Raw genomic sequence first — 22,820 nt, forward strand, 5'->3', positions numbered from 1 at the left:
CACATGTCAGGCCCTTTTAACAGTGAGGAAAGCAGAAGCAGGGCCAAGAAAGTTACTTCGGCTGTGTCCCAAGTGAGAAAGCACTTGGGGTTTGCAGCAAAAGTCTTGGTCATAGGTGAATGCAGTGAACAATTTCAAAGTGCAAAGCACTTATCTTAAAAGCAGAGCTTTGAGCACACGACATAAATCAGTTTTCTGAGTGCTTCTCATCCTTTACTTTCCTCAAATCCTGCTGGAGAGGCACAAAAAGCTCAAGTTACAGAGTGCCAGAGCTGCTGATCTGCAGCAGAAATGAGCAATAATAACAGCCTGAGCCCCTTGGCCATAGTCTCCTCTCTGACTTCTTGCTGTGACCCTCTGCAGAGGTCCAGGACCGGAGAAACCACAGCTTTGATGGGGTGATAAAAAGTCCAACCCTGTTGATGTCTCACTATAGTGTCAAGGTGGAAGAAAGCCATTCTCCTCATTTCACCTTGCCTCAGCACCTCAGAAATTCATCGTGGCTGCTGGGGGATGTGCAGAGAATGAGACATGAAGCTGCTGCTGGAGCAAAGTCGCAGCATTTTACCCTGGCGATGAACTTTTTCTCTCATTTCCATTTTCATGGAAATATCAATTTGCATTTATTAAAAAGCCCTTACCTTCCTCTCCAGAAAAAAAAACCCAACCACCCTGATCTAAAGAAAGAGATTGGTTTACATAAAATCCTATTAGTTTAGCTGATTGCTTCCAAAACATTTCTGAGAAAGCCCTCCATTACCATACAAATGGTGCTGGGCCTTTTTGCAGGCTAACTGCTAGAAAGCATAATGATTTGGGCAAATATTCATCAAGGCAGCTGCTTCTGCAAGCATGGGCGTGAGCCTGAGCCTGCTGCACACCGTTTAAGAAAAGAACAAGAAATAAGAAGAAATAGCTGATCTCCTCCATGAAGGCAAGAGCTACACCAGCCTCACCCCTCTCCCCACATCCCTGCTCAGCACCCCAACCACACAGGGAGAGCACATAGCCTGTAGGTCCATGAAATAGGAGGAGGAGGACAGAGATGACAGGGGAATTTCAGGAGAGGGGAAGGTGGCTGGCAGCCCAGCATGGACACGTGGGGATTATGTCCCAGAGAAGAGCAGGGAGGAGCATGTCCACCACCTTGGCTGAGAGCTGCATTCCTCCTTGGTGTCATCATTTCCCCCTCCTTGCTGGAATAACCATGAGATCCCACAAGCTCTTCCTGGCTGATGAAGCCAAGACAGCTAACAATGCTCAAGGTTTATAGACCCCTATGCAAACCCTGATGCTCTGAGCAACCTGATCTAGTTGAAGATGTCCTTTCTCACTGTGGGGAGATTGGACTAGATGACCTTTAAAAGTCCTTTCCATTCCAATCCATTCTATGATTCTATAATCCTTGAGGCACAGCTCACTGGTCACCTCTTTGGGATTGCAGGGTGCAACCTGGGAGTTGCCAGGAGTGAAATCACCTTGGTGGCTGGACATTGTGGAGGGCAGGAGACTCTCTGGGTTTGTAAAAGGGAAGTTCATCTCTGAAGTCTTGCAAATTCTGCAAAGATTTTGCCAAGTCAGGGTTTTTATTGACTGGATAAATATCCCCTGCTGTCACATGGGCAATCACTGACCCTATCCTGTAAAGATAAAGCATTTCTTGAATGCTCCCCAGAGGTGCTTTTATGAATCAGACAGCCATGTGAATGAGGCAAGGATCCAGATCTAAATCACAATCATAAACTTGGTGAAGATTCCAAATCTGGGAAAAGAGTCTGCACAGAGCTTGTTTTTGTACTTTAACAACAATCATTGTAATTGCCTTCAAGAGACCAAATACCTCATTAATAGCAGTCATGGGATGCAGCAAGAGCCTCAGTAACTACTGTAAGGCAGAAAGCCACAAACAGCCTCATTGGCCTTTAAGAAAAAAACATGTGTGTGGGGGGGAATATCAGTGAGGACTAAAGATGCAGCATGAGAGAGCAGTAAAAATTTAAACATTCAGCAGCTATTCCACAGAACATTTATATGCAATTTCCTGTTCTAATAAGCCAAAATGGAAAAAAAACTAATAGAAGAACTATGGTACCAAGGAGATATCATCAACCATTGCCGAAAATAAAATAAAACATCAAATCCCTGGGATTTTTCAACCACGGGGTGAGTGAAGGGAACATACAGGTTCTTAGGCTGTGGCTCAACTTCCCTGAGAGCACCTGCCAATCTCACACCACTGACTTCAGATGAATGAGATCAAATTATTCTGTCTGGGTCTGACAAGCAGTGGTAACCAAAGGGTCCTCACTTCCAGCTTCTTCTAGGAGCTCTATGTGGAAACAAAATGCACAGGAGGATTGCAAGGTGCTCCTCCATCTAAAGCATCTCAGCAACCAATATGCACCAGTGATGCAACACAGGCTGGGCTGTTAAGGAAAGGTCCACAACAGGCAGTGGAGGTGTGTGTTTTTAAACAGGCAACCAGTCAATACAGCAGCTTTATCCCCATTAGGAGAAAATTTTCCTAAAGAAACCTTTCTCCTAGGTTTATAATTTTCTGAAGACTTAACACATCATTTGGCACCAGAGCTGAGCAGGCACCCTCCTGCTTTTCTGACTGAGGTGACAAAGCACAGAGGGACCATCCAACAAAACAGACTTAACATCTGGCCTTAATGCCACACTGCAGAAGAAGGTGGAGGGATGTGTTGAGGGACTGCAGTGGTGAACTCACAGCCTGTGTCTGCCCCTGTGTTTATGCTGTAGGGGGTGATTAATCAGTTTAGAGCAGTGCTGTCACCACCAGCAGCAACCTCCATGTGTGCTCATATCCGTGTCTGCCATAGCAGGACAACACAACACCTATGGCAGGTGTTCTTCTAACCACTGACCCTGCTTGAGCAGGGAGGCTGGACCAGATGACCCCCTGTAGTCCCTTCCAGCCTTATCCATTCTGTGCTTCTGTGACCTAAGCTTTCAGGAAACATAGGAGCAGGACTAACCTACCAGGCTGAGAGCAGAAGCAGCTCTCAAACCTGACATTGAAGAGCAGCAGGTGCAGAGGGACTACCAAAAACCCAGTTTCCTCTGAGTGCCTGCTCCCAGCCTGGAGGTGTGTACAAGGAGCAGCAGGCAGGCAGCAGACAAAATAACTTTCTCCTCTGCACTTCCAGCCCTGTCCATGATTTTCCAGCTGCAGCCTGTCCCTGATGCCATGACAGAAGCAGAGGGGAGCCAAAGGGAGAAACAAAAAAGGCCTTTCTGAAGACATCAGGCCAGTTGTACACTGGGAGGGAAAACCCTTGCTGATTTGAGCCCCCTTCCCATCTGCTCCATGGAGGTGACTGGCCAAGGTAGCAGAGCGTGAGATTTGATTATAATTATTGTCTTAACACAGAGCTTAAATTGTTCTGCGCATGCAGAGCTTCTGGGAATAGGCAAGCATCCAAAATAATCTTTGGGCTGCAAACTCAGTGACGAAGAGATGGCATAAACCGACAGACATCACAAAACCCTTTGGAGTCTACTTCCCATAGAGCAGGGCTGTCCCTGTCAGTCTGTAATTTCACCTCCAGACAGCTCCTGCTTTCCTGCTGGCCTTGGCAGACACGTTGTGTTTCAACAAGGAAAAAAATACGTACATCGAGGGACCATAAACCAGCCCAACCCAATTAAGTCAAACCCAGTGGCTGCCAGGCTGTGCTTCTCTCCACAGTCAGTTCTGATCTGGTGCCTGCCGTGCAAAACCAGTGACATTATGGACTGCAGCAACACAATTAGGACCTAAGCCCAAACCTATAAAGGTATTTAGATGCTTAAGTGGCAGTTGGACATCTAAATATCTTTGTGGAGTGACATGTAGTTCTTGGGGCAGAAACAGATTTTATACAGAGGAGAAATCAGCTCTATTCCTATGGATATTCCTGGGAACTCCTATATGACTCTGAGTTGAGCAACACCTGTAGCTCAGGTTGTGAGAAGCCAGATGCAGGGGGGCCACAGCACCTTCCCCAGCACCTCCTTTTTCTCTTAAACTCCAGAAGTTGGAAGAATTTATTTCTCCCCTGCTTCTAATTAAATAAACCTGACTTTCTGGAGGCTGTGCAATGCTTTCAGCAATCAGCAGCACACGGCAAATTAGCATGAACATGTTTGCTGGCCAGAACGTATCATGCCACACATCCTTGGGAAGGACAGCCCACATCTCAATTGGATGCTTTTTGTCTGCTGGGTGGTTCCTGGGGGTGCAGCAGAGCTTGGTGAACACTGGAGGGAGAGGGGAATTTTACACAATAATTGGCCAGTGTGCACAAGGCTTAGGAGTTTGGCTGCTGGCATCAGTGAAGCAGGATTTAGTCTCTCCCCTGAGTCTTGCTAATACCCAGATACTGCAAAGGAATCCAAACAGCTTATGCTATTCCAGGTGGGCAAAGCACTGTGTAGGGTAGGAGCTCACATAAAGTCAATCCAGGAGAATTAGTATTTCTTCTGGCTGTTATATCCTGCCTAATTCTAACTCCTCAAGGAGTTACTGCACCATAGCATCTGTAAAATGTGCTATGAAATTCCTATTGTGCTGACCTGGCTATGGATACCCCTGAAAGGAAATTCACTTAAAACACCCTTTAGAGTAACTCAAAGTAGGAATGGACATGGATAATTGGCAAGCAGGTTGCACGGGTACTGCTCTGAGTTTTGAATGAAAGTCCCCCTCAATGCCTGTGTCTTAAAGGTTTATTTTTGTGACTCTCCCCTGGCCATGTTTCCCTCTTCCAGCATGCTCCTTCTGAATCACATTTCCTCCTGGTATTTGGAAGAGCAAACAGCAATAACAAGTGTGAAACCTCTGTCACCTCGCCAAGTGTGAACCAGCCTCCCTGCTGGGAAAGGTTCTAGGAAAGGACATTTGGGACAATAGGAGCAGGCGCTGCCAATATTCTGTTCTAATCTTTTTGTCAAGTGCAACGTGTTTTTGTTAATTTTACTGCTGTGGCAGACCTGTGAGCACTGCCTGCTGTGCCCAGGCTCCTCTCCCAGACATCCCACGCCGTGCTGATTCACTTAACCTCTGGGTTCTTGCACATCTCTATTACTTGGAGCGGTCGGAGAAAGCCCTGGCTGCTGATTATAAATGCTGAATAGCTTAAAGATATTTTATAACTGATTAAGCACTTTGTAAGTCTGTTCATGCAAGTATCAGGCTAAATTTCCTCATTTTGTAGGCAAAAGAATATATTTTTTGCTTAGTTCAATAAAACCATTTGTATTCATCTCTACTGATTCCACTATTGTTTTCCCTTGCTCAGCAAGATGTATATTACAGTCTGTTTAATTGTGTGTTTGATCTTTACTACTTAACCAGCTCTATTTATCATTACAATGCATCAGTACATTATAAAGCTTTCAGGCACATTTATCAACATAACAAAGCTCCCACTACAGAAGAGTCCTCCAGGGAAATAAAGCAACAACAACAACAAATACTTCAATGCAATTCACTTAACAGTACAAACATTTGTAATTACAAAAATCTTTAAGAGTGCTTCTTCCATAAATGGTGTGTTTTACTTAAAATTGCTTTCATAATGTGATAGTGCCTCCAATTTATGTAGCTGATGGGTTCTTCAAATTAAAGAAAGCAAGGCCAAATTAACCACTTTCTTATATATTCCCTTTTGCTAATGTGAAGGCAGAACTCAAGTTCACTGATGTGCTACTGAAAATTTGGTTACCCCTAATAAAAGGCAAACATTTAAAAAACACTAGTGTGTGATTAATAACTGCTATAAATACATTACAGCATGAATGCCATGTTACAGATAGCTGCAAGCCATGTGGGAACTAAGTCTACAACAATCAATTAACTATTGATTGCAACGCCTGTTAATCATTGATTAACCCTTAATAAATAACAAATACATTACCCTTGCTGTAAACTAGGACCACCAGGTTATATTACATGAATATACATGTTTCTCATGTCCATCAAAGACAAATACCTGTTGTCAATCTATTGTAATTCCAGTACCATTTTTATATATTTAACATTCTTGGCAAATCTGTTGTTACTCCATTGGCAGGTTTTGGTGGTTTTTTTTGCTTTTGCCTTGTAGCAAGTTATTGCAAACTGAAGGATATCCCAGGACGTCAACTTTCATGGCTGAGAACTGTCATCTCATAGGAAAGGCCTGGGGATATTTGTTTTCTCTCATCATGCAGTGAGTCATATGCCTATTGTCTATGGAAAGGGCCTCACTGGGCACTGCAGCTCCACTCTCTGCTGCCTATGGCACATGGAAGCAGGACCTGGTAGCACTGGGCCTGATCTAAGCAAACATTCAAGGGACCACAGGGGCAGCCTCGACTGACCTCTGGGCACCCTGTGCTTTCTGTTCAGCAGTCAGGGTAGACCCCAGCAATGCTCTTCAGACCTCCTGCTATTCTACACCTACAGGGAAATCTCCTGCCTCCAGATATTTGCAATGGCAGACTCACCTTCACCTGATTAATCACACTATTAGAATACCCAGAACTCTCTGAAGCCACAAGAACTAAAGGTGAATTCATGAAAATAAATCTTCAAATATCAGCACAAAGTTTCTGAATGCAAGTACTCAAAACTTAGCAAAATCCAGACTTGGGCTATTTCATGAAAGCTTAGTGTGGCCACATGAACATTACTATGCTGAAGTGACAAGCACCATGCTGTAGTTTCCATAGCATTATATATTGCCTTCCATTCAGAAATCCAATAGTCTTCCATTCAGAAGACCAATGCTCCATTAATAACCGGTCAAAAATCTGTTTTGTATCTACCATTTCTCCTTAGACCTGATCTATTGCCATTATTATTTTGCCTAAATTTAACAAGTAGATTTAATGTCCAGTCTGCCAGAGACACAGAGAAGCAGAAGAAATCAAATGCTGCTCATGTTTCTCATGATTCCAGAAAAGGATATTCCCACCACATTCCAAAACATGGTATTTCAGACCATTGTTTTGGGGCAAAACAAATTCTCTGCTTTTCCAGGTGAAACCTTTGCCAAAGGAGACAAAGTGAACATGCCACCGATGCCATGGCAGGACCCAGCTGTGCAGATCAGTTTCACATCCCAGAGTCTGATACCAAAAGATACCACTACCCAAAACCAGGTGCAATCAGCAGAGCGAGGTGCATGGCTGCAAGCAGTATTGCAGGGAACAGGACAAGGGCAGAAGAGTGCTGGATGTGAGAGTTCACTGAGAGGAGCCAGCCCAAAGCGCTGCTGTCACCACAGAGAGTGAGCTAGAAACTTCCTCGTGAGGGCCCCTGAAAGCTATTGGGAAAACAAAAAAACAGACCATGATGGAAATCTGTAACTTGAGATATCTCCAGCAGGCAGAAGTACAAGGACATATTCCACAGAGGACAAAAATCTCACAGTCAGGGTAACAAACAGCATAACCTCCATCCAGGCTTTAGAAAACGCCAAAGGTGTCTATACTTCCCCTCTGGGGTTTTTATCGAGTCTTCATCTTTGTGCTTGTAAAATATTTGGAGCACGAATTATCCCCAAATATCCATTAATCTGTTTATAAATAGGAGAAAGCATTTACAGAGTGTCTGTCCTGAACAGGTCCCACCTGTAATTTAAGAAGGGAAACGACACCTCAACTGTGATGACCAGGTGAGCCAGGACAGACACAGCTTTACAGCACTCACCAGGCTGTTCAACACGTTATGCTCTTCAGACTCTGGGATACGATGGCACGATTTGCTGCCAAAATGCTCTGGGAAGGCTTAAACCTCGAATGGCCAAGACATAAGTAAGAACGGGAGCGTTTACAGACTTTGAAAACGAAGATGCTCCATGCGCAGCATCTAAATATGCCAAAGTAGATTATAATATAGAATATTCGTAGAGGCGGCAGGGAAAACCCAGCCCGCTCCTTTCCCGGGGGTTTCACATGTCGGTTCGATGCACAAAGTACGTTTTGCCACCTAGTGGCTATCACGGAGGGACCTCCGGTGTCCTGTGCCTTTGTCACCCGCAGCACCCATCAGCTCCCAGGCCTTGCAGGAAAACAGCAGAAAGGAATAGCAGACATATAGCACACGTAACAGCCAGAAGGGGAGAGTAGAAATTTAAAAAGTATAGGCTATATAACAGTCACAAACCAGATCACCTGGAGTTCTGAAACTTAGCTGAGAAATCAGTCAAAAAGCTGGTGCACACATCTGGGTGCTGCAGAGCCAGGGTATGACCCCGGCTGAAACAGTGAGCACAAAAGAATTCTGAGAAGAGAATTTGAGAAAACAACAGCTCAGCATCTGACTTCGTTCCTACCGTAAAATGCAGAGGTTGGCATGGAACAGCCTTAGATCAGCTGTCTCACTGAAGCTGAAGGTTTGGGTTGGTACTGCAGCAGCTGCCACTCAGCACTTCCACGAGCTCAGGCTTGTCGGGCAGGAAAGCACATTATCACAACGCATTCTTCTGTTACATTTTCATACATTTAACTTACCATGAAGGTCACACCGCAATTTCCATCCCCTGACAAGTTCAACCAGGCGAAGGCTACAGCAGGCAAACTCCCCAGGCTGAGCAGACACAGCATTTCTGAAAGTCCAGACCCCTGGAATGAACACACTCAAAAGCATTAAAAAACCCCCAACATACCACTAACAACAAAACATTGCCCTTTCTACCCAAGAATCTATGTCCCCAAAGGGATTTCAGAGCCTGATGGAGCTGAGCCTAAGCATCTGTTTAAGACTGCTTCCAGCATTTTGAGTTTTAAACCCTACCATAATAGATACGGGGGATGAATTATCAGATGTGGATTATTTAAAAAAAAGTATAAAACACGGCACTGTAGGTTGGAGAAGTTTCATCCTTCTGCGCCCTCTGGGGAGGGATTTTCAGTGGGTTGCACGTATTTGGTGAGAGAGGGAATAAGGAGTACACAGAGGTACCTCTTCTGGATGACATTTGATTTCTGCAGTGTTCATTTCCCAAGCAATGAAGCCACTTCAAAACTAGAAAATTAGTTTAATTGCCATGAGTAGTTTACACTAGACACACTGGGATCTGTGGCCATTGTCCCTGGTTTGCTCTACTGTAATCTCAGGCATTTAACAGGAAAGACTCCAGACATGAGGAGCTATTCCTCTTTAGTTTTCACAAAGGTCACCGAAGACCAGAAGAGAGAGCTCAAGCAGATGAATCTAGTTTTAAGAACAACCACCATCTAATGACTCAATAACAGACTTTTCAAAGAAAAACTGTAGTGTCTCCTTAGTTCTGAACTCACAGCTGTGTCACAAACACATCACAAACTACTGGGAGTCACTGGTAGCTCCACTGGCAATTATTTGCAGCTGAAAACTAAAGTGCTTTGGGGATCACTGCAACATGAGAAACCTTATCCTACATTCAGCAAAGTTGGACATAACACATTCTCCAAACGGTGAGGTTGAGTGCCAGACCCTGTGTCGTTGAGAACGACATTCACTGCAATGACGCATTTTGCTCCAGGACCATATAAAAATACAAGCAGGATGTGTGCCACAATCCAGTGTGTCACATTTTAATACTTCTCTTTTGACAGACTTAAGACTTCTATTTTTAATATTGGATCAGATCTCAGCCACTAGCAAAATGATGCAAAAATGTACCTTTATCCTTAGAATTTATGAAGTCTGAAAACTTCTACAATGATCTTAGAGCCACAGCAGAGAGTTTTCTGGCCTGTGCTTATTGCAACATAAGGGTTGTATCCTGCACTTAAAATGGCTGGTCTGCAGGAGGAAATGAAAAAAAAAGGAAAAGAAAACTACAGCTATTCAGAATATGAATTCTTGAAAACCTTGTTTCAGCTATCCCTTTCAAATGACAGGCACTTCAGGTCTGGAATAGAAAGCGATGGCCTTGGAGCTAATTACAAAGGGCTGTGAGTTAAAAGATAAAAATCTATCACCAAAACTTCCTAACGCGATAAACACATTTCACGTACACTAGGCTTTGAGAAAATGTGAGCAAACAAACAGCAAAATGACCAAAAGCTCATATAAAAAAGAAGTTGGAAATCCCCTGACTCCATTTTCACATGGAAACTACTGGTGCTGATAACAGCAAATGTGTTACTGGAAAACACCACCAGCAGATTTTCTTTCTGTTAAGAACAGTAAAATACAGCATGGACTTAACTTTACACAAGGGCTTAACCGAAATCCTACTGAGCAGCAACGGAGACTTAAATGGGATTTACTCTGGTGCTTTCAGGTGCTCTGAGGAGCAAGTTGTGCTGCTCACTGTGTTCCCAGGGAAGGGAATATGCTGTGGAGTCAACAGCTGTGCTGGAGGCAAGTGGCTTGAGAATTCAATCCACTGCATCGGGTGGGACGTTTTGAAAATGGCTGGAGGGGTTTGGAAACACAAGCCTGAGACATCAGCTCCTCAGATGTATTTTTAGATGTTGATTTGCTGCCCTAACTCTTAAGGTTTATCCAGGGAGCCAGCCCCATAAGCTCTTCCCAAACTCTACAAGGACTCTGCTTTCACAGCACAAATAAATAGCACAGTCACACTGACACATAATCGTCTGCTTCTAGTATGTCAAACCTGACATGTAACAGAAGGTTCCTGCAGCAATTTAAGCTATAATTTTGCTCCTTCATATTACTTTTAATCTTTGCAACTCAAAACACATTCAAGTATTTTTTTTTTTAAACTTCCTTACTTTATTTCTTGAACAGATCATTAACACTTCCAGCCAGCAACTGCTTACCCTTTTTAGGCAGCACATGAAAGAAAGGGGATACATACATAGTTTAAGACTATGCAAGTAACAAATATCTTGAAGGGACTGGCATGTTCAGAGAATGATCTACATCATCTTGTGCATGTCCCAAATGCCTCTAATCATCCCAAGGACATACTTTAGTGTGTTTATGGCAGCCTTGACACAGGGTCACAACCCCCTCAAAACAAACAGTGCTCCTTAAAGAAAACACTCCACTATGCCTCTGAGCAGAAGTGTAAAGGCAAAAATAGTGCTGAGACTAGATCTGAAGAGCTGTCATTTATGTGGCACAGAAAATGTAAAAAGAAAACTCCAGATGAAGAACTGCATTTAAAAAAAAAGACCAACTGGGTGATCACAAGCCCCAAACTGGAGACAAAAATTAGAATATAGGACATGGGTTTAATGAGGTAGTGGGCATGGAGGTCAGCCAAGGAGAGCTGAAAAGCAACTGGTCTGTGTTGAGCTGAAACTCACAGATGGGAGTAAAACTGACCAAAGGGCATTTCTAGAATTCTAGAAGTAACATTCCAGGTTTCCTGAATGCTCGAAAGAATCAAGGAAGAAGGACAGGAGGTAGATGTTGAGAGGCGAAGGGACCGATATATGAGACTCTGATAAGGTCCATGCTGCAAGAGGCAGACACAGCAATCGTGCAGATGGTGGGATGAAAGAGAGCACTGACAATGAGGGCATGACCACTGCATTGAGCATCTACCCAACATGGAGCTTGTGCAACTAATGAGGTGCCACCTAGGCAAACACAGTATGAGGTCCAAGAGGATTAAACCAATCTCTTCAAGCACTTGTGACTGTAGGAAAATAGTTTACCAAGGAAATTGGAAAGTCAATGGAGGCAAGGAGATAGCAGCTGAAAGTCTCAGAGATCAGAAACCCTGTAATTTCAACTCCAGAAGATAACCATATTGGACTATGTCATTCCAAAAGGCAAAAATACAGAGCCACAAAGGAAAGGATGTACAGAGTCATGAAAGAAACTGGGAAAGAAAACAGATGAATAACACAGTTTGTTCTTCCTGGAAGATGTGTCACTGACCTCAGTACAAAGGCAAATGGACTAAAATGTGACGTGCTCACTAAATTTAAGTCAGCCTACATGACCTCATGTTCAACATGAAAACTGGAATTTAGAGACACGGAGAGCCAAATTATTTAAATAAAGCCATTTAAAAATTAGTGACAGTTACAGCCCATTTAAATAAACTATTAGAGGAAATAGCAAAAAACCCCATCACTTGACATTTAAGTATAAATGCTAGAAATCGTTCTGAAAGATTTACTGAAGTCAAAACATGGTATCAGGTTTAATGAAGACACCTATCACATTTAACAGCTTTACTTAGTGGTCAGACAAAATGATCTCTGGCCTTAAAACCAGTGACACTTCCCTCCTCTACCCCTCCTTTTTTTATTTTTTTAATTTCAATTCACAGAAGGTAGAAAGGTTGAAGTGAACTGAGTAAAGGAAATTTGGGCAGAAATTTTCTCCTTCAAGCAGAACAACCAACACTATTGAAGCATCCTCCAAAATTAAACAAGAGGAGAAAACCCTTCAGTCTGAGGCAAGGAGCAAGTTAGGAACAGCTAGACTGCAGCACTCACAGTCATCTGGAAAGAGAGCCTTAAGAATTTGAAGTGGAAAGCTGGACAAGAACAAGGCATTTTCTCAAAAAAACGTACTAAAGAAAAAAGCTTAGAGGCTTGTTAAAAAGGAAGGTGAACTGTTTTACCCTGAATGGAAAAGGCCTCTAGTTGTTAGGTTTGATAGCAATCTTGGATGACCTTTAAACAATGTTCTCTTATTTTGGATTTTTAAAACAAAGTTATATTAAAAAAATAAGATTCAAACATAAAACCAAAACAAAATAAAAGCCAATGAAAGCTGCAAGGACTTCAGTACTGACTCCCAGTAACTCCAACTAGAAACCAGTCCTAGGACTTCCCTGCTGACAGAGAACTTTTCCTAACCCCCATTTATGCCTATCTGTTCATATACCAGCATTTCTTTAATGTTTCTCCTTCCTCTTTAGCATTTGCTATTTATAGTCATTTCCCCAAATCAGCCTTTACTTTAAGCTGAAAAAGCCAAGTTACTCTGACTTCCTCTCACTTGATGAGCCCTGCACATCAACAGCCACTCTGAGAGCCTGGGTCTGCTATGACTTCAGGTTGAGCTCAGTCTTTTGAAAATTCCTGACCAAAACTACACAGCAAAGGCTCCAGGTCCCATGTAGCATCTCTAACCTACCAAAAAAAATCATGACAGAGGCATCTACCACCATGCTGCTCCTTCGCACATCGACAATCCATCAGCCCTACCGTGCAAAGACACTCCTGGCTCCTTTTCTAACAAGTTTTTGTTTTGACTCGCAACTACTTGACTTTGCCTTTGCGCAAGTGGCATCTTTCTGCTTCCAACAGCCCATTTTTCCATACCACCAAATTCTCGTGCAGGCTCCCAAGCTCCTGCACACTGGTGATGCCTTCAGTCCTTCAGCCAGCAGCAGTTTTGGCATACTTGGCCTCCTTCTTGGCCAAGATCTTTAATTCAAATAATGCCACCAAAAGAAAAAAAAACCCAACCAACCAACAAGTCCTGTTCAAGGCAGGCGCTTTGATTACTTCCTCTTTCACCTTTCAATACTCCCTCAGGTCATCTGTTGCTCTCCCCTGCCAACACCTTCACCACTTTATATTTTCCCACTAACTGCATCTTCTTCTGTCTAAACTTAATTTAGCACATCCTTTACCAGATGGAGGAAATCTAATCACATTTCCACTACCCAACAAAAGCAGTTGTAAAAGATATAAGGTTACTCTGGCATAACAGCCTTTGTTTATTATGGGATGCTTTTCCACTCAGTCATTTATTTCAAGTTTGCTTTTTTATTAACTTTTTTTTAATTCAGCTTTTCAGACCATAACCCAGAAGTCAGTACCCATTAGTCTTGTCATTGCATAGATGGCTTTTTCTTTCTGCTCCAACAGAAGCAGCAAACTGGATTACTCTGCACCAGTCAGACCAAGAGATACATCTCAAACACTTGCATAAAAATATTGAACACATTATCACCACAGTTGCTGTGCCCTGTTGCACCCACCAGCACGGGATTTCAGGCTCAACTCCTGAAAATGTTTGTGCCTGAGCAAGCACAGGCAATAGCTCAAAAGCTTCAGAACTGATCCCGAGAAGTGCACACAATAAATACCTGTGCCTTCATGTCTAGTTCATCAATGAATTGATCCGCTAGAAACAAAGCTACTTACATAAGCCACATCCAAACTGATGCAAAGAAAAAAAACACCCTCTTGGTTTACCTTGGAAAATGTGGTTGCAAATGTGATTGCCAGTGATACTTTGCAGCCAGCTGTTAAATGTTTTACATATATCAAAGAAGCAACTTCAGCCTGACAAAGCACCACCTTAAGACATGAAATCCCATTTCAACAGCAGGAGCCTGCACTTGGTTTTTTCCAGGTTTTTGGCCACAAAGCTGTTAAAAGTGTGCTGGGACAACTTGCAGCTTTAGGGCTGTTTTCTGTTTTGTTTCATGGAGGGAACAGAAATGGTTTTATCATCAAGTAAGTTGTAAGGGATGGCATTTTTAGCTCTAAATGTTCAAGGCAAAACCTTCCACTCTTCAATTAAGACAAATTTTCTCTTGGTATAGTGTTCCTTGGGTACAAACCCACAAATTTCAGTCTGTCTTGATTCTCAGCCTCCTACCATTTCCCTAACAGAAGTGGAGGCTGCTCTGTAGACTTGCAGGAATAAGGGACAGTAACTCATCACAGATCTCATACAACCAGCTCACTGACCCTAGGTGCACTGTTCCTAGTTCAGATTAATAGTGACCACACAAGGCACCACCAAGGAGATTTATGTCCAGGCTCACTTTTGACCACCACAGACTTCTTTCTTCCAGCACCTAAAGTTTCATCTTGCTTTTCTAAACTGTGTAGGGATGAAGAACATCTTACCCAGGAGCACAGGAAAGGTCAAACCAACTTCCAGCTGAAATCTAACCTGCCCTGACCACACTTCTGCCTGTGCTCAGAGAAACAAACTCCTTCAATAAAGCAAATACGATTACATGCTGCTGCACACTTCCATCATCACAAAAGCAAATAAAACAATGGACACTTCTCATGTTGGACTTCGGCAAAAGACATTTATTATTATTATTACTGTTGTTGTGGTGTTGCTGTTGTACCTCCTCTGCTCTGCCCACAGTGGTGGCATAAATGCTGTTACCATATTGTAGCTGATGACGCCGGTGTACAAATCAAAATCCATCTTAATTTCAAACTCCATTAGAAACACAGGAAAAAAGATCAACATTTACGAAATGTAAAGGGAAAAATGGTATGGAAAGAATTATTTTTTTTTTTATTTTTCAAGCTTCCAAGACAGTATTACAAACAACAGAGAGCAAAGTAAAGCTAGAAATGAAATACTTGACAGCATCTGTTTAAAAATTACAGCTAAGAAACCTAATAAAAGTTGAATAAACAGTTACTAGAAATAAAAATTTTTACACATATGATATTTGTCTGGGATTTTTATTTCTTTAAAATAATTCATACAAATGGTTACAGTCACAAACATGATTTTAACCAAAAATATTGCTAGCCTACCACATTACCAGGAAGGAATCAATGTAGGCAATGAAATGCTGCTACTTTTCAGTAGTCTAGTGCCTTTTCCGGATACCACCAATAATATATACTTTAACTGGTGACAAAAAGCACAATGCTCGTTTATACAAAACCTTTTTTTTTTCCTCAAAATCTCTTTGCAAGGTTGTCTTCATTTTGAAATAAGGGAATTCATGCCAAAATTAGGAGAAACTGTTTTTCTTTTGTTTACTAAATTATTCTAAAAAATAAGACAAGCAGGTAGAAAAAACAATGCACTGTGTGGCGTAGAAAGAAAAATGGGAAAAATTCATTGTCCTGAGAAGTTTGCCAACTGCCTCATTTTTGGGCATGTTTTAAAATATAAAAGAAAGGACTTTTAATCTCAAAATTGGTTTGTTGAATGCCTCCCTTATGTTTTTCCTTGTTGACAGCTAAGCAAACAAACCCTTTTTAATGTTCTAAAAACTGTACACAGACAAGTACATTCATGATATAATTAACTACTAACTTCTCTTGCTTAACAAAGAACCCATAGGACACAGAAACAGTGAATCAGTCCACTGGACAGGGACAAACTACAATTTATACGGAGGAAAAAATGTTTCCAAATCTTCTTTTTGTCTCCCACCTTTTTCTTTTATACTGTATATTGGACCAGTTTCTAAACCAATAATCGTCTCCTCCTGTAAGTTCATGGTTTTGCCTTTAATCAAAATCCAGGGTTTTGTTTTGTTGGTTTGTTTTCCACACGCTGAAGTTGAAATCTCCGATGTTGGGAATGCTGTTTGCGTAGGCTACAATTGGTCGCTTGGGTGGTCTCTATCAGCTTCTGGTTTGACAGTTTGGCCGGGGGAAGGAGCATGGGGCGGGTGGGCTACAGCAGGGAGGCCGTGTGATAAAGACATAGGGTTGGGGACTATTCCTTCTACTGCTGCAGGTATGCCAGTGGAAGCCACACTTACAACGCCTGGGGGATACCTGCTGGGAGAAGGAAATGAGAACATGCATTAAAACCAAGAGATGACTGACCAGAAAGCCCATCTTGTCTCCTTCTAGAGCTACAGAGATGCTTCTTTTATTTTCAGACCACTTAGGATGGCAGGGAATTAAGCTCCAGATGTCATATGCAGATGCTGCTATATAAAGCAAGAGATGCTGCATTTTAGCCAAACGAGAAATAAAGGTTTCCTAGATTGTTTCTTCAGATTTAATAGCATGAGTGACAGCACAGCAGAGGAAACAACCTGCAAATATTGCTCCTCTCAAAGTACAACCTCAACAAGAAAGAATCCAGGCTGGGTCCATGCAACACCTATCTCTTCTCTATGACTTTTTCCTCAAATTGACCGTTGGGGATTTATTTTTTCTCTTTTTGTTCTTGTGTAGAAATTTTAGATTTTAATTGCCATGGTTTGAAAAAATATTTCTTTTACTAATCTTGCAGTCACAGCTTTCTGACAGCTCCCCAAAAAAGCAATTATACCCGCACACTCTTCCAACCACAAATTCAAGCCTATTGCTTCTGAGTAATGTTTTCAGGATCAAACTCACCACTGCACTTGTCTGAAAGAGAACCACTACTAGTTACACAGAGGACAAGTGCTTTAGGCAGACTGCAAGAAAGAGAAGTGCAAATACAAAAGCCATGGATGGTTTTAAAGATTTGTTTCTCTATCTGGACAAACACCAGTGGCTAAATATTTCATGAATTCAACAAAAAAAAGTTAAATCAAGCTGAATCAGCGTGTATGATGGCTCTGATGTTATCAGGTTAAAAAAATCTTGCAAATCTACAGTTCCAATCTCAAAGTACAGATGTCATTGATTAATTGCACAGTGTTGTATACAAACAGCAGCTACACATGAACACTTTAAATAAAAATGTTTCCTTTTTAGTCAAATACCTCAATACCTATTGCCAAGTTCTCTCACACTGGTCACTTAATGCTGACCCTCTCCTTCCCTTCCTCATCACATTCACTCATCCCTCGTTCTCTCCTGCAGGACTCTGCTCACCCAAGCATCCTAGCGAGAGCATTATCCATTTGAAAGCCTAAACACACAAACATACCACTCACTGCAGCTTTTGCTAGCCAAGTATTTACTCAGAACTACATGGGAGAAAAGGCACTTGTAAGTCTTGTCAAGCTTTTTCAAATATCACATTATTCTGCTCTTGATTTTCTCCTCATCAGAGTTCAATTCTGAATGCATCAGGGAATTTCACCCCATTTCAGCAGCATCTTTTCCAAGGTAATACATGTTTGTGCTGCTCATCCTAAATTCCCTCAAACTGACAGAAAATTAGCGCAGAACTTATGCAAAGCTCAGGAGGAAAAAAGCTGGACGAAAACACATTTTCGTTCTTTTTTCTTCCACCACAGAAACACCAAGAGAACTGCTTTTTGCAAACACTGTGCCAGAGGGGCTCAGCAAGGCTGTCTGACATGGCACAGGGACCACGAGGACACCATTCACTGGTCTGGTCACTCTGGGTGAGACTCCTACAGACCACGAGGCGGACCTTAATCTGGGATGGACAACCAGGATGTAACAGATCAGGACAACCAGGATGTAACAGATCAAACACCTGTAGGCCAGGTAACTTTGTTCCCAATTGCACACATATTTACAGGGCTTCCTATGCTAATTCCTTCTCCAGAGAGGTTCCCTAGAATTAATTTGCAGTTGCTAATGGAATTAGTTGCTTGTTTCAGTAACTCCATTTGAATCTTATTAATCAAATTTGCTTCAATTCCTATGAAAACTGTCAGGGTAGTGATTTACTTACTCAAATTTAGTCTTGAAACAGCTTATCTATACTCTAGGTGCTTTGCAAAACACACAACATGACAAACTTCCATTTACAAGTCCAACACAGCAGCAGTTCCCAACACAGAATCTCTACTTTCTAACAACATATTCCCTGAGCATCAATACACCAGAGCTGGAAGAAATCAAGGAGAGAGCAAATTCTGCAACTGTGTTTTCCTCAGGAAGAAAAGACACAGATTCCCTTTGTGAAAATGGACAGTGCTGAATCCATTAACAGTTACCTTATGAGCACATTAAGCAGTTCAAACTGCTCTCTGCAGTTCAAATTCTCCTCTGACTCCAAATATCCTTTCTGTATATAAAAATTTCCCCTGGACACCAAGTTATAACCAGGATTCTACCTCTCCTCAGATACAAGCTTCCCACAGACTGTTGGGAACACCCAGAAGCCTTACAACTGTTTTCCTTGTCCTAAAGCTACACAGCAGCCAAAATACAGGTAACACATTGCTCTTTTACTTGACAACTCCTAACCCTAAGTTAGCCATTCTGTTTTTGTAATTTTTGTCCCTTTTTAATTTAATCATCAGTGTTGTTCAAATCCTGTCTTTGAAAGGAGGGCACAAACTCAACAGTCTCCACCCATAAGCACTTCTATTCTACATAACTCTCCCTTTTGTTGCTGCTTATTGCTTTTCTATTCTTTACCAGCAAATAGATTCCCTCCAGCACTTCATAAAGTTTCTCCCCATCTTCCCCCTCTGGCAGCAGTAAATTGAAATGTTTTCCAGGTAAAATGTTCACTGAATTAAATTTTTGTGAAAGCAGAAGTGAGTGATCAGTTACACCTCCTCTGCTAATTCATCCTCTTCCTTCCCCTTGCCCCATGAAGTCTTAATTTAGGAAGAAAAATACAGTAGCCCTCTTAAGTTACAACAGACAGGTAACTTTAATTTCTACACTAATCTTCTATATTTTTTAAACTACAGAAGCACCTTGAACTCACCGCGCTAAGCTCTGTTCAAGAAACAGAGTCTGTCCCAAAAGAGGTAAAAAATTTAAGTGCATTAGAGAGTCTACAAATCAGTGAAATACCTCAACCTGAATGAACTCCTGAACTACCATCATCTAGCTATTCTCATCCAAGTACCTCAATATTCATAGAATCATAGAATGGTTTGGGTTGAAAGGGAGTATAAAGATCATCTAGTTCCAACCCCCCTGCCATGGCAGGGACACCTTTCACTAGCCCAGGTTGCTCAGAGCCCTATACAGCCTTCTCATCTTCTAGGTGTTAGGAGGCAGGAACGTATGTAAACATGTCTATAAATGGTACAATTCCTGTTTACTGGTTGTTAAATTTCACTCTGCATGACCTGCATGCTCTGTGACACAGGAAATGGCAGGGGGTTATTTAACAGGCAGCTCAGTACCAAACACACAGTAATAACACTAGATCAGGGTAGATTATGCTGCTTCACCAAGACCACTACAAATAATTCCTTCTCAGGAATATCATTAATCTTTACTCATGGGATAGGTCCTGTTAGCATGACCTTTTGTGTTGATAGGGTGTCTTGCATTTCACACAGTAAATGGTTTTGTTTTCCACAGGATGTGATGATATTCAGAAGATCTAGATTATATTCTGCTGACAAATGCTCAAGTGTTCTTGGCTTGTGATAGTATCAGATAATTTGAGAGTTCTGTCCTACATCAAAATACAAGTAAATGATATATCCAGAATAAAGCAGTCTCATTAGTTTTAGTTCACCCAAAGAGCTATTTGCATTTTTTAACATATAAATTATTAACTCAGGTCTTATCTTCTAATGCAATTACATGACTATGATACAGTTATTAGCACATCTGAAACATCATACAGTCTGTGAAAGACTCCAGAACTCACTTAACTCAACATAATCTTGGATTGCAAAGAAAAGACAGGAAAATTTGGTTTGAACTATCAATTCAAATGCTGTACTTAATCCAGGCAGGCATTAAGCATAAGCAAACACTGCTGCTGAAACCAATTTCTTGATAAAACCTGAACTTCAAGCGCTGCATATCTTGTACTCCACATAATACCTGCCTATGCCCACACTCAAACACTATTCTATCAAACCCTCTGAAAAGCTTTTAGTATTTATTGTATAACTATTAACTTCTGAGCCAAAATTCCCAAACTGAGTTTTATTTTGCATTTGAAAATAACTGTGAAGTCAGAATTTTACAATGAATTTTCTTTACTGAAAAAAATGACTGAAACAATGTCTTAAAAAGTCATTCAGTTGTGTTTATCCTGCTTAAATTGAATACATATGGTCTTTACCTTGTAAATCATTAACTCCCGAAACACTCCCGAGCTAAAATTAATTTCTGGCTGTGAAGCCTGTTTCTGCTGGACTTGTGACCCCCAAAATGAGAACAAAACCTGCATTTTATTTGGGCATGGAACCCTATTCTTAACTGCCATGACAGGGCTGGAGTTATTACCCACAGTCCTGCAACACCTGCCCTTAAGCCCCAATTACATTCAGCCATACCCTCGCTGCTCCCAGCTGAAGTCAGTGAAACCACACACTGTGTGCAAGAGAACACATGTGCTTGAACTTCTCAGTTAAGCAAACAAAAACATCCTTCTTCAGATATTTAGGGCTATGGGTACATTTTCCAAAAAATAAACATCTTCAGGTGATGTGAGATAAACACACGTTGACCAAATCCAAGTTACTCTTTTCCTTTACTGCACTTATGACTACTGATAAAGGGGTTATGGCAGAGGGTGGTGACACTCCCCCTGTCAACTCTCCATCACTTCCTGATGAGACTGTTAGTCATTGGGAGAGTTTTGCTTCACTTCTCAGCAGTGCACAGATGGGTTGTCATATGGAATAACACAAAGCCAGCAATCCCCTCTCCATTAAGAGCACGGTGAAGTCCTCCTAAACAAGCACAAAGATAAGGTAGATGTATGAAGAAGGACAGCGAAAAGATCAGAATAAAGAGGTATGACAAAAGAATGAAAGGACTGCACTGCCCCTTAAGGCATTGAAGCAAGCAGCTTTTTGTTGCTTTCTCAGCCACTTTCATCCTACTTATGTGCAAATACCATACCAGGAGATAAAAAAACTGCAGAGGCTTTTCATAAATAAAAATTGTCTGAAGCTGGCTACTAGGAGAAATCTGCTGCTGGAACAGCTGCTAGGGATAAATGGACAAAGACACTCAAAGTAGCTAAGGAATGTGCATATTAGATGCAAAAAATTGCCCCTTTCCATTAATTATTAAGGCCACCCTTCAGAGTTAATTGAGAATACAGAAATGTGAGTCTCTCAAATTACTCTGCTTGAAAGTTAAACACATAATTTAGAAAAATTTAAACATATTTTCATAATCACCACTGTTTTCTCTACTGAGTTACTTCTCTCCCTTGTGTCTGGAGGCCACAAATAATAATAGTTTATTATTGAAACTCTTTCTGTACTGCTGCATCATTACCTTCAGCAAAAGGAACATAAATTGCACTCACTGGAGATGACCAGAATTGTTTTACTTGAATATACAAACAGATGTGTATTGTTCAGATACTAACCAAACAAAAAAGATCATAAGAGGAATCATATTTACACGCAGCATGACTGACTTCAACTAGCAAAACAATATTATTCCTCTGAATGCAACAATTATGAAAACAATATAGCTGGTGTCTGATCCAAAATCACTTCATTTATTAATTAGGAAGGGTTTTCATTGATTCTTGAATACCTACCTCTGAATCAAGGAGGTATTTCTTCTACACCTTGAGCACACTTACCTGTATGCAGCACCATTAAGCTCTGGATGAACAACTCCTGGATCCATACTGGCCCAATGTGTAGCTGCAGTCAAATGATCTTTGTTAACACAGTTTTTCAGGCTGTCTGGAATACGACCTAGGACCAAGTGAGGGAGATGAAATAAAAATTCATAAAAATGGTATGCCTTATGCTCTTAATGTGTCCATGTTAAAAACAGTTACAAATATTTGCATATTTAAGTGAACACATAATATACACCAAGAGCTTGGTTTTGATCCTTGCTGTTTCCCTTTTGCCTGGGACTCAGTTAATAATGGTTAAAATGCTCTGCATCATTGATTTCTCTGTCTCTCTTTGTCTCTTGTATACAGGGTCTCAATAAAACCAAAATCAACAAGATTCATGCTTTCCAAGAAGCTATAACTTGAATATAGAGCATGACTACCACTCAAATTCAGTAATGCAGCCTCCTGCTCTCTGTCTCTAACATTACTTTTCTCCTTTTCCTTCCACCTGTAACAGCAATAAAAACACTTACTGAAGAATGCAGGATTCTGCATGGAATTTTGCAATAAACCTGAATATGACCAACACTTTACCCCTGTCCTCCTGATCTTCCCCTTCTGTATCTCAATTGCTCTTCACATTTACTACTATGTATCAATCCTCAACCATCCCTTTCGTTCCTACAAAAAATGAAAATAGACCCTTCTTCATTTCTTCAAAACTTTTGTTTAACCTCTGAAGTATAACTGAAGTTTTAAGACTGGATAAATCTGTCAACCTGATTCAGCACAC

General features: G+C 41.4%; 1 protein-coding gene across 2 annotated transcripts in view; it reads right to left on the reverse strand.

The window, feature by feature from the left end:
- Positions 1 to 15,170: 15,170 nt before the first annotated feature.
- The window catches only part of CTBP1 (C-terminal binding protein 1), a 39,068-nt gene continuing 31,418 nt past the window's right edge, over positions 15,171 to 22,820 (reverse strand). Inside the window, exons 7-8 of one of the 2 annotated variants that reach the window (XM_009078823.1) lie at positions 22,040 to 22,157; positions 15,171 to 16,428 (exon numbers count right to left, since the gene is read on the reverse strand). In XM_009078823.1, coding sequence (XP_009077071.1) covers positions 16,242 to 16,428; positions 22,040 to 22,157 — 305 coding nt within the window. In that variant the 3' untranslated portion in view covers positions 15,171 to 16,241. The remainder of the gene's footprint in view (positions 16,429 to 22,039; positions 22,158 to 22,820) is intronic. The other variant, XM_009078824.1, reaches the window with a different exon arrangement.

Source organism: Acanthisitta chloris, unplaced genomic scaffold, assembly GCF_000695815.1.
Source record: "Acanthisitta chloris isolate BGI_N310 unplaced genomic scaffold, ASM69581v1 scaffold10147, whole genome shotgun sequence".
Taxonomy (NCBI): domain Eukaryota; kingdom Metazoa; phylum Chordata; class Aves; order Passeriformes; family Acanthisittidae; genus Acanthisitta; species Acanthisitta chloris.